At 37.6% G+C, this 13,843-nt stretch overlaps 1 protein-coding gene across 2 annotated transcripts in view; it reads right to left on the reverse strand.

Moving 5' to 3' along the window:
* Positions 1-13,843, reverse strand: part of ndrg3b (ndrg family member 3b) — a 65,637-nt gene that overhangs the window by 27,976 nt on the left and 23,818 nt on the right. For both annotated transcript variants that reach the window (XM_053482445.1, XM_053482444.1), the window contains exon 3: positions 11,184-11,216. In XM_053482445.1, the coding sequence (XP_053338420.1) occupies positions 11,184-11,216 (33 nt within the window). The remainder of the gene's footprint in view (positions 1-11,183; positions 11,217-13,843) is intronic.

Raw genomic sequence — 13,843 nt, forward strand, 5'->3', positions numbered from 1 at the left:
AATTGACAAAAAATTGTGTGTTTGTACACTATATGCCAGTTTAAATATTCTGATATTATGTGATTTAAGATTTTTTTAGTAATTTAAATACTGATCCCTAATAAGTGCACAAGTGCAGATCTACTGGAATATTCGTACATATTCTGGACACACACACACACACACACACACTGATCAGCCATAATATTAAAATTACCTGCCTCATACAGTACATAGCTCTGACCTTTCGAGGCATGGAATTCACATAAAGGTGTGCTGTGGTTTTACATTAGCAGGAGATCCTGAATGTTATGAGGTTGGGCCTATTCTTAAAATATCTCATAAAGATCAAGTCAATACCTTGAACACTGTCATGGTCCTTAATTTATTCCTGAACAAAGTCTGCAGTGTGACAGAGCACATTATCCTGTTGAAAAAGATCGCTGCCATCAGGGAAGAAAGGCAGCACATGCTAAAGTAATATCGACATGAATGCCAGGACCCCAAGGTGTTCTGGCAGAACATTGCCCAGGGCGTCACACTGCCTCACCCGGCTTGCCTTTTATAGCCATGCGCTTGCTCGCACACACACACACACCCATCAATCCACATGATGGAAAAGAAAAAATAATGCATCAGACCAGACAGCATTCTTCCATTGACCCATGGTATGGTTCTGATGATCATGTGGCATTTATGTAGGTAGTTTTAACAACTGACACCTGCAGCTTCACACACACACACACGCTGTGATGCACTGTAGGTTCTGACTGTGTGCTCCATCATAACCAGTATCTATTTCTTCAGCGATTTGCAGTGACTAGCAATCTGAGCTACAGTAGCTCTCGCCACGAGCCTTGAGCACCCATGCCTGTGTCTTAATTTTACCAGAGATTCTCCTTTAGATCACATTTGGTGGCTGCTGATGACTGTATACCAGGAACACTCCACAAGACCTGCCATTTTGGAGATGCTCAAAACTCTCACACAATTTAGCCCTTGTCGCTCAGATATTTCGCTTGCCCATTTTTCCCGCTTCGAACACATCAACATCAACTTTGAGAACTGAGTGGACAGATAATAATCTGTGTACTTTAGTTTTTTTCTAAGCACACAGCAAGTCGCAAAAATATCCGCCTTCCCTTTTAGATGGCATCGTAGCAAAAACATATCAGAACAAAAACCTTGTGTCAGAACCACAATGTTTAAAACTGTTACACCAAATCATCATGTCAGAATAGTTATACATAGAACACGACCCAGTTACAAGAGGGGGGTCCTTGATCCACAGATGGATAAACCATGACATTTAAAAGCCACTATACTGCTTATACCGAAATAAGTTTCCCAGGATGCACCTGGGACGCATAAGAGTGGGCAGAAGTACAAAGGGCTTCCCTGTGTTTAAGTTTAGTAAGGAGACACTCCCACACCGAGTACACCTCTGTTATGGAACATACCCTACATGTGAGCTTTAGACTGACTCTGTGTGTGTGTGTGTGTGTGTGTGTGTGTGTGTGTGTGTTTGTGTGTGTGCATGCAGAGCCACTTCAAGGAGCAGGTGTATCCTGTTTTACAAGCAGTTGAGAATGCTGCAAATCTGTTAAAAAGGCTAAATAAGGTGCAAAACAAGAAACACTTTGTTCTCTCCGGCACAAAAATAAAACGTGCCTCTGTTTTGTACTGATATATTTTCCAATCCTGCTTTCTACCAACAGGGGGCAGCAAACAACGGTCACAGAATGCTTAAAGATAAGATTTTTTTTTATTTAAATGCAAAGGATATTAGTTTGTAAATTTTAAATACTTCATAGAATTTCAAAGTTTTCAGGCTTCTCCTGTTTAATATTAATTTAATTGTGCTTATTAGCAAAGCTAAAGATTACTTTTTATATAGATTAATTAGATTAATATATTGGGTATACTGTTGTTACCCTCAAACTCAGGAAACTTTTGCTTACATTATAAAGTGAGACCACCATTTTCTGCACACTCCCTTCATACCTACATGTGCATTGTTCCATCTCCACCTCTTTTAGCATGTGCCAGAAGCTTTGTGTTTATAAATATCTTCGTCGACACAGCCGGTCCTATGAATCATGTCAGCTGGAGCTTTTACCACCATGTGTATGCAAATGACAAGTTTGTGTGCTTTCACCGGGCTCAAGGGCATGACTTTTACATAGCAAAGTACTTTAATTTTATTGCTTTTATTCATTTAGCACAAACTTCTGCTCAAAGTGGCTTACATGCAATCCTGAAAGCAATTCAAGCTCAGAGCTGTGCTGGTAAGAGTTAATCACCTTCTTTAAGAGGCCAATAGGGACACAAGCATGCAAGACAATAAATGCCAGACAAAAGATTAAAAAGATTCACCCCCAATGACTTGCATATTAATATTTATAATTTACATATGGTCACCAGTAATGTCCAAAATGTATTTTAAGTCGAGCGGTAACACATTTATTTACTTAAGGTAAATAAGTCTCAGACTTATACAGCCGTTGATAATTAAATCTCTTGATAAGTGCTGTCTCCACCACACAGGAAAGGTCATTCAACCCATACTATATTATATCCAGCATGGTCATTCCAGATGTCTCGGGATGGGTTAAAAAAAATAAAATAAATAAAAACATGCAGAAAAGAATTAGCATGGCTGCCATTCACGATCTTAACAGCACTACATGATGATGTGCATTTAGATGTACTGGAGTATGAGGTTATAGGATGGATTGTGTGTATGCCAGGCTTAAAAGACATGTCTTTAGTCTACTTTGAAACTGGGCCTGAACACTGTCACGAAGACTATTCCAAAGCTTAAGAGATAAATACAAAAATCTCCTTTTGTGGATATTCTAAGAACTATTACTATTATATCCAAAAAGGTCATTTAACCCATACTATACACTTGAAAGGTCATTTAACCCTTACTATACCCTTGAAAGGTCATTCAACCCACACTATATTACATCCTTGAAAGGTCATTCAAACCCGACTTATATTATATCCATCAAGGTCATTTAAACCTTACTTTATTTGGTCCAGTATGGTAATTACTAAAACATCCTTGATTTGATACTAATACATTACATCCATCAAGGTCATTCAACCCTTACCATGTTATATCCAGTAGAACAAATTCAACCCTCACTGTACTGCATCCTTGAAAGGTTATTTAAACCTTAATATATTACATCCAGTATGGTCATTTAACCCTTACTATACTGCATCCTTAAAAGGTCATTCAACCCGTACCATATTATATACAGCATGGTAATTAATCTCTCAATATGTTATATCCAGCAAGGTCATTTAACCCTTGCTATGTTATATCCTTGAAAGGTCATTCAACTCTTACTATATTACATCCAGCTTAATAATTTAACCCTTACTATATTATATCAAGCAAGATCACTTAAATCTTACCATACAATATCCAGTATGGTAAATCAACCCTTACTATATTATATACATTTGAGTAATTCCATCTCAAATCAACCAATGAAAGAGAAATTTTCCACCATCACCTCTCAGATTTTGCTGATTTTTTCACCAATTGTTAATATTGCCATGAAAATAAAAACCCCCAATTTTTTTGTCCCAACTCCCACTCGTTAAAAAATGGCAGCCATCTTAATTTTTGGTCTTGACGCGCTTCAAGACGTGCCACGCCCCTTTTTGAAATCCTCTTTTCTTTAATAACTCACTTGCTATATGTCATATGGAGATGAAACTGGATATATTTATGTATTTTTTTATGTAGATTTAGATTCTGCAATCGGAATTTGGCTATCTGCTGTGGTTATGGAGATATTTCCGAAAAACCATTTTTGGGGGGTATCCCTTTTCGACCCCGCAGAACCCAAGGTCTGCATGTATATATGTTACTCAAAAAAATAGGGGTTACTTCACATCACCTTATCTTGAAAATAACTAAAAACCAGGGGTGTGTTATGCCCTGTTTTATAGAAATCATCAAAAATTAATTGTCCAGGTTTTGCAAATGTTTTACGATTTGATACACATTTTATATACAGAGAATGTACATGGATGTACACAATAGGCCTTATCTACCAGTAAATGTGTCATTTTATGGTGGTACATGTAAGATACATGTATCACTGTCAAACACTATCCTGTAATTGAACCATTCAGGTTCATACTGATCAGAAAGTTAAATTATCTCAACTCCATGAGTGACCTCGCACTCAAGGAACTTGGTGATTGCATCATCTTTTTCTTGGTGCTAATTAAGTGCAGAAAAACAAAAGCAGGTGAGTGTGTTTCATTTATGTTAATTTATTAACTGAAGCTTTCCAATGTAGTTTGTTATCTTAATCACAATCTGATTACAAAGACTTGATGGCAAAGCTTGTCTGTTCTTTGGATTCTCGTGACTATATGTTGCACAGGTGTGAGCAGTGCCCCCCTAAATCAAAACTATCTGATTATTTTGATTAGGGCAGAGCAATATGGCCAAAAATATTTATCACGATATAGATTTGAAAATTTGCGATAATGATATAACTGACGATATGATTGACACGAGACAAAGCAGCTGTTTGTATGTGCATTAAAGCTATATAAAATTTTAACAGTGCAAATGCAAATTCCACACCACTGAAGTTGCACCATTTTTACAAACCAATCCTGGTTCATCTGTTTCATTCAACGATCCGCTTTCGCCTTTCTTATTCTCCGCCGCCGCCAAGCTTTTTTCGCCATAAGCGTTTGGAAACAAAGGCACTGCACATGCGTGTTTTACCCATATTCTATCGCGATATTTTATTTTCTTATCATTGCCTAACATTGTACCGGTATTACCGTGAAAGGTATAATCTGGCCCATCCCTTATCTTGATGGTATATTTGTAAATGCTGATTTGGACCCAGATGACATTGTTCAGTTCAAGCAGTGGATTTCATTATGAGACTTTGTGAAAAATGTGACCCCTGCACAGCTCATCACTATACAGCCAAGGCCCAAGCTGCTTATTTGAAAGAACTGAAAGAGAAACTTCCCATTAAAAAGGAGGCTGTTATCCTCATGGATTTTGCCGAATGTTATTTTTTATTTGTCAGGATGCTGTTCAAGGTTTTCATTGGGATACATCCCAGGTGATTCTGCACCTTTCGTGGTTTACTATAGGGGTGGTAGTGAAAACGATGGTTCACTAAGTTGCAAAAGTTTTTGTGTTGTCAGTAATGAAAGGGAACACAATTCTATTGTTGTTCACAAGTTTATTAAGGTTCTCATGAATCCACCGAAAGTTCTTCTACCAAATTTAAATCATGTGCATTACTTCTCAGATGGTGCAGCCAGCCAGTACAAGAATTATAATTTTTTTTTTACAAATTTGTGGAGGCATTTCCTATCAAAATGACTTTGGTAGCTACAAAGTGCATGCCTTTCCTAGTTGATATTATTTGTGTCACTGCAACTTGACAGGTCTCGTACATGTACATGTACCTTTTTGTCTTATTTCATGAACTCATTTTTGTGGGCTTTGTTCTTTCAGAATTAGATACCCAGGGTGATGAAAAAAAAACTGTGATTAGTCCTTTTAGTGTAGAGAGATGAATAACGTCATTATCAGTCTTTGACTAGACATGCATTACAGAAAAATTTGAGGTAACTTTTACTTTGAAAGGAGCAGATTTTATGAGTATGCATTAAGTATTCTACAGATATTGCAGTACATTTCTGTGTGTCAAATCATTTAATGTTGCAAAACCTGGACAATTAATTTTTGATGATTTCTATAAAACAGGGCAAAACACACCCCTGGTTTTTATTTATTTTCAAGATAAGGTGATGTGAAGTAACCCCTATTTTTTTGAGTAACATATATACATGCAGACCTTGGGTTTTGGGGGGTCGAAAAGGGGTACCCCCAAAAAATGGTTTTTCAGAAATATCTTCATAACCACAGCAGATAGCCAAATTCTGATTGCAGAACCTGAATCTAAATAAAAAATTATATAAATATACCCAGTTTCATTTCCATATGACATATAGCAAGTGAGTTATCAAGGAAAAGAGGATTTCAAAAAGGGGCGTGGCATGTCTTGAAGCACTTTGAGGCCAAAAATTGAGATGGCTGCCATTTTTTAACGAGTGGGAGTTGGGACAAAAAAATTGGGGTTTTTTATTTTCATGGCAATATCAACAATTGGTGAAAAAATCAGCAAAATCTGTGATCATGTGGTGGAACCCTCTGGTCGATTTGAGATGGAATCACCCATTTACATTTGGGTATTTGGCAGACGCTCTTATCCAGAGAGACTTACATTTTTATCTCATTACAGATCTGAGCAGTTAAGGGTTAAGGGCCTCAAGGGCCCAACAGTGGCAACTTGGTGGTTGTGGGGTTTGAACCTGGGATCTTCCGAACCGTAGTCCAATGCCTTAACCACTAAGCTACCCCTGGCCCATGTATACAGTATACTGGCCCATATGTATACAGTATACATAAATAACCATATACAGTATGGTTATTCAACCCCTGACTATATTATATCCAACTAGGACATTTAAATCTTACTATCACAAACCAGTATCTAGTTACTCATTACAGATATTGCCAATTAAGTGTAAAAATAAATAAAAAAATAAATAAAAGTCAATAATATATGAAAGCACAAATCATATTTTGACCAGCAATATTAAAAATGAACAACCCACAGTAAAACGAGCCAAGGCCAGCAAAAACATCAAGAAGAAATCAGAATAACATTTCATATCAACAGGGGACCTCATAAAAAAAAAACATGCTTTCAATTCCTACAAAGCATCTTGTCAAAATCTAAATTTATACTTTAATTTGCTGCAAGCTGCGTGCCTTAAATCGTTGCCTAGTGCCTGTTTTAACTGCATTCATGCTGCCCTCTGCTGGACGAAACTGACATGACTTACAATGTGAAAGTATTTTAGTCCAGTGGTTCTCAAGTCCAGTCCTGGAGGACCACTGTCCTGCACATTTTAGTGCTTCATCATCTCCTAACTAACGGCTTAATAAAAGTGGTTAAATAGAAACTATTCTTAGTGGAATAAAAAGTGGGTGTGACAGAGCAGGAAAAAATACTTAACTACGCAGGGCAGCAAAGCAGTTCAGCCCTGGTATTAATTCAAGGGGTGTCTTAATTTATCTTCAGTGGCTACGCTGTGAACGTCAGAAGCAGTACTGACAAATCGAAACCATACATTTTGGCTGGTTTGATATTTAGCTGTTAGTTAAGCAATTACTTAAACTGTCAGATGAAATGAATAAAATCTGTGCCTCTGTAACTTTAGATCCTAATGAAGGTATATTTGAGTTCATTACTTACCAACTTACACCAACAGTGTACATACTTAAAAAGCACCAAACTGTACTGAGACTAAAACAGATTTAATAAACATAATATATGCAAAAGGCTTAAAAGAAATGTAATATAAAGGTGAGTCAAAAATAATCCGCACTCTGATTAACACTTTTTGCTGCATTTATCAGCACTTTCCAGTCAAGTTACTCAAAAATCCCACTGTCTCCCCAGTTACTGCTGTGCAGGTGTGAACGTGTTACATCTGTTCATTTGTAACTGAGGTGTGAGCAAAAATAGATGCCCCACTTGTGATTTGCACAAAAGAAGGGCTGCGTGCAGTGATTGTTTTTCTTTTTTGTGGTCTAAGGGTGTATGTGGTGCCGAAACCACTCACGCAGGGCAAAATTTGTTCCAATACTCTAAGGAAGGTGTAAGTTTCATAAAGAGAATCATTACTTTTGACGAACCACTGCGAGCCTGAGAGTAAACGCCAGAGCATGGAATGAAAACATCTTCATCGCTGAACAAGAAAAAGTTCAAAAAGTCAACCAATTAGCTGGAAAATTGTTGTTTACAATTTTCTGGAATTCTCCCGGGCCAGTATAATAAAATGATCAGGAACAAAGTTTAACAATCAACATACTGTAGCCTAAACTTCGGACTGAACGCAGAGGACTGCTTTCCAAGAGCGTTGTGATCTTGCATAGCGATGTCCGCACACTTCTGCCCACACTGTCGACACTCTGCAAAAACTTGTGCATTAGACTTTCCCCTGTTCGGTCCAAAAAACAGCCCTACGAGGATAAAGATTCACTTCTAATAAACAAGTGAAGACAGCGGTGCTTTCACGGCGTGCAGCTCAGCCCCAAAAAAATTTTAATGAGGGGAAATAATTTTTTAACGAGGGAATATAAAGGCTTGTTGACACATGGATGAACTGTAAAAAAAAAAAAAGTTTGTCTTTCTAAAAGGTAATTGAAATAAATTCTACAGCCAGAGTGCGGCTCATTTTTGACTCACTCCCGTATAATGTGGCCAAATGCATCCCAGACCACCTGCCAGGACTGGATAATAAGACCCATTAGGTTTCATTCACACCAGCATTTAGCGCTGACTATATATAATTGAATCACCTAAGACAGATGTTAATACGAGGTCTAAAGGGGTTGTAAAAGTTTTGACTTATGGTTACCCTAATGGAATAACACAGGAGTGTTAAAACACTAAAATCATCACAGCAACTTGTCGTTTAATGAATTCAGATTAACACTGAGGTGTTTGTGTATAAATCCATAAGAACCCATTCACCATTACCTTTGTTCTTCTAATTAATTGTAAGCATCGTTTGCATCAAAAATATTGTTCTTCTTCAGAGAGATTACACAAATCAATCAATACACAGATCAACCAACATCTAACAATTTTTGTTTTGATTTGTGTGAGCATGAGAGAGAAATGGTGGTTGCTCTAATGAGTCAGATCACTTCATTACAGGTGTGTGCTCCTGCGAGCTATATTTAAACACGGCACCGTTAGCAGTTACTTAATTTTACTAGACCTTGAACCAGAAAAAGCTGGGTGTTTCTGCTTCGGGCTCTGAAACAACCATCGTTACATGTCTCCCTTTTTTTGTTGTGGTGGTGGTGGTTGTTAACCAGGTTAATAAATTCAAAGGCTACTGAATTGAGTCTATAGCTTTCACGTCAACAAGTTCACAAGCACAGTGTAAGCATAAAAAATCCTTAAGAATATAAGCTCATCTCATCAAGTCCGGTCAATTGAGATGTACATCACATCAAAATTTCAGCTATACATTTCCCTAGAGACATACGACTTTAATACAAACACAAACCACACTCAGATATTTTTTTGTAAAAAAGAAAATAAATTATTTTCCTTTCACTTTACAATTATGTGCCACTCTGTGTTGGTTTATTATTAAAACACAGTAAAACACATTTTTGTTTGTAGTTGTAAAGTGACAGAATGTGACAAAGTGATATAATGCGCTCAGCTACATCATAAAATCTTTTGATACTTCACTAGAGAATAAGAAAAGATGAGATGAGATTGTGGTGCAGGAAAATGGCAGCAAGTCAAACGATCAGAGAGTTGTGAAGCTCTGTTAATTGGGATTGGGTGGTCGTTTCAGATTTGGTAAGTTTTCCCCCACACACGCACATTTCGTCTTAAGTTAGGCTAGGTTTTGGGACCAACACTAACTAAATACATACTTATTATTGTAATAAGCAAATATGATGTTTGAACAACTGACCCTACGAAGTTTTAAAAATGACAATACTATTTTGGGGTAAAACTTTTTACCCCTTACTTTTCAAAATATTGTTACCCTGCATTCAAAATATGCAATAATCTCATTTGAAGAGTTGATACTGACATGTGTCTGATATGTATGCTCTGTAAAGCCTTTATAACGGCTTTAAATTCCTCTTTTGCAGTATGGAAAAAATCACTATCAAAAATAATCGCACTCTCTCATCGTCTCAGGTAAGGTTTTTTTTTCTTACCCCACAGATTCGGACATGTTTTAAAGCAGGAAAATTGCAGAGATGTTTTTACTATATGGTAGGTAAGATTTTGGAAGTTTAAAATGGTGGCAGAGACAATGCGCTAAATAGAATCCTCTTTCCTCGGATAGTAATGCCTGTGCATGTGGCCTTGATGACGTATTTTTAACAGTGGTTTAACACATTACTACACTCACGGGCGTAATTTCGCAATTCGTCCGTGTAACAGAGGTGTTGTAAAAACAAGTTTTGTGTCTGTAAACGGTCAGAGTGGTATATTTCAGAGTTGTATTGTAACAAACACACAAAATGTCTTATATCTATAAGCTGTCGTAGTCGTAGATTTTGGAATCCAACTCGGACAAAACACAGAATTACACACAAATCTGTTTTTTTTTTGCGCATGATTATTTTTGACAGTTGTTTTATTCCATAGTGCAGCAGAGGTAAGTTTTGGTCTTGCCTTCCTGTGACGGTCTTCATGAGAGCCAGTTTCATCATGGTGCTTGACAATACTGTTCTTGCAAAGAAACAAAGAAATTTGTGGGTTATCCCAAATGTTTGTGCTGTTGTGTAGATTCATAGTTTTTATCTTAAACTAGTAAACGCCCAGCCTTCTCCTTTTACCTACACAGAAAGCACTGAAGTAGCATCTGTTTAAAAAAGAAGTCTAACTGAGTGTAGATAAGAGCTTAATAAATTAGGATGGAGAAATGAGGCAGAATTTTCAGGGGGTGACAGTTACTCATGGTGGCTTTCGTCCACAACTGTTAATCATTTCACGTTCAAATAGCAACTGGCTGATATTTTATCAAGGGGAAATGAATTCTCTATTGGGTCGAGTTTTTGGTTGATAAATATGGAGCTTTAAATGCAAAATGTATGTATGATGTTGGATATAAGTTATAATGAGGACGTCCAAAATTATATTATCTTAAATACAGTAACTGGATGAATACTCGTATATTATTGTTATTAGTATGTTGTATCTGTAAATTTTTCTGTCCACAAAAACTACAAATGTGTGTTTAAAGACAGATTCACCCACTTTTATTCTCATCCTATTCAACCACCTTCCCAGCAAGCTTTACCCTTCCACCCACACACCCTTACAACACACACAAACACAGATGTTTGTTTGCTGTTTTTTTTCAGACCTCAAGCACAGATGAGAGATTAAACACAAGGATCCAAAACCCTACAGTTATCATGGCAGGCCTGCAAGGCATCTCACGCTGAGACAGAGCGTCTCGTCTCTTCAGCCTCAGTGAGGGGATACGAGTCACATCTCTTGGACAAACAATAGCGGAAGCAATCACACAATTCTACCATGTTACGTGTCTGTGGACAAAAGCATGAAATCACTTACCTGACAGTCAAAATCCTGAAAGTTTCGGCCGTTCTGTGACGAAATAAAAAAAGAGAGCAGAACATTAGAGCACACATGGGGATGCAGGACTAGAAAGGGAACTAGATTCGATTAATTAATTCTTCTCCTCCCCCTCTCTCTTTTTTTCATTAAATTCATATGACATCCATAAAACATATCACTGTATATCTGATTCCAGCAATAACGTTCTGCAAGCAGGAGGCTGGTATCCAATGGTAACGAGAGGCTCATCAAAGCCTAGGATTTAAAATAAATAAATGAATAAATAAATGAAAACACCCCAGCTTTATCCACACTTACTGATCCAAGATGTAGATCAGAGTTATGAGATCAGGGAGGCAGAGATCAGACTGACAGAGATGTTGCTTAACAATGTGTTAGTGAATGTTATGACACACAAGAAAAATGTCATCTATTCTTTTTTGTAGTTGTAGCATTTACTGGCTACATTAATTAAGACAGAATTTCAACATCACAATATAACATGAAACTGTTTTGCATTGCTTTTTGTAGCATTAAAATAATATAAAATGCTGCACTTTATATGTAAAAAACAACCCAATACGGGTTTTAACTTTACTCGTTTTGTTTCTATAACCAATAATGATGTTAAAAGCTTAAATAGTACTGATAAAATGTTATAACTGTCTAGGGTACACCTCCGTCAGCGTTTACACCCACAGAGCATTCCTTTAAACATTTTAAAATGAGCCTTGAACTGGCATTGTTTACTCCAACATATGCACTGGGTGTATTCTGGCATTTCGTGGCACCTCCTGCGCATAAAGAAAAACAACTCTACACACAACAGATGGCAGAAGTACAACTGGCTCTGCCACTTGTCATGCTGCATGTACTGTACGTCCACTTAAAGGGTTACAGCACATTGTAAAACACGTCCAATTTGGTGGTGTTGAAACAACAGAATAAAGTTCTTAATTCTTGTGAATGTTTTAAAATACGGGATACCACGACCACATGTCTGACTACAGATATTGATTAGGATCGATGGAAATTCCAGACTACAACTATAAGGCACGACACGTGACATGGAGTGTCATGTCTGCATCCTAAGCCTCAGCAGTGCTGTCTCCCTGTACTCAGCAATGACCAACGTGCAGGGCATTCTCATGGTTATATAGAAACAGGGTACATTTGGAAAAAAAGAATTTAGGACTCCTTGAAATCAAGACTTCTTTCACAGTAACAAAAGCATGAAATTACCCTAATATTGTGCTGTAAATCCACTGAAAAATTTTGTCATTAACGTTTTGCAAGAACAAAACATTTAAACTAAAAGCAGGGTTTATTTTACTTTCCTTAGAAATATGATCGGAGTTCAGTAACTTTTATCTTTAACAGCGTTTAATTTTTTCCTGTACATTTTTAAAGCTTTTTTAAATTGCTTTTATGTGTGGGACACCAGTAAGTGGGACACCAGTGAGTTTCTTTCCCTCCTGCTCATCTGTATTCTGTATTCAGACTTCGGCTGACGCAGCAGACACCAGCAGCTCAGTTGAAATGAGGACCTCTAGAATTCTCCGATGGATGGAGAAATAAAAAAAGAATCGAGATACTTAATTAAAATGATTTTTCCTCCAGCTTTAGTAGCTTCTAAGTGACCCATGATGATGATCAACTATCTGTTATGTCTATAGTTACATTTTTATAGGTACTGTAGGACTGATTCTGCCCCCAAGCTTAGACATCCAAATAGGACCAACTGAGGTGGACATAAGGACGTTTTACTTCATAAAACACCTGAGCAAATTCTGTCAAAAGACATACACATGTATAATGTTGTATAACTTTTTTTCCTACTACAGTGAAAACTCGGATTGTGCGTAACGCGGTTGCGAGGGTTCCGCAAGCTGAGCAAAACTTTTTTATAAATATTGACCTGCAAAAAGAATAAGTCTTGGTTTACGAGTACCGAGTATCATGTATCACGCATTCGCTTCTTGTTTTGACATCGAGCATCATCTAAGCCAACGTCTTTTCTTTCTCTTGCGCTGCGGAATTGTGGGTAATCATCTCTCCTGCTGGGTCTTAGTGCGCATCTCTTACTGGTATAATCAACATTTGTGCATGTGTGTGCTGTTTACTATAATACTGTGACCACGTGTGTGTGCGTAGAAAACATTTTATTTTGTGTGTGTGTACAGCGCACGTGTAAAGCAAAAGCAAGAATCATTAGAGAGGATAAAGATCTATTTTCTCTCTTTGCTCAAGACTCAGCCTGCTTGTGTCTGTGTGCGTGCGTGTCATTGGACACCGTGCCACACACACAGAGACCCCTCCTACACACATTTTCTTTCTGCTCTACACATAAACGCTGCTCTGTCATGATTCTTTTTAAAGGTAAAGTGCAGGTTAATTTGTTTTATTTTTACTTTACAGCTGTGATTCCGTTAGTGTGCTGCTCAAACAAGTGTCAGAGAGATTTGTTTTCCAATAAAACAGTGTTTTCGTTGAGTGCGCGTGTGTGTGAAAAGAGTGGAGGAAGGGTAACTGTAAGACGAGAAGGGCGAGAGGGGAGCTTACTTTACATTCTTTCACACACACGCGCACGCACACACACACGCGCACACACACACGCGCACACACACACGCGCACACACACACGCGCACACACACAC

Source organism: Clarias gariepinus, chromosome 22, assembly GCF_024256425.1.
Source record: "Clarias gariepinus isolate MV-2021 ecotype Netherlands chromosome 22, CGAR_prim_01v2, whole genome shotgun sequence".
NCBI lineage: Eukaryota > Metazoa > Chordata > Actinopteri > Siluriformes > Clariidae > Clarias > Clarias gariepinus.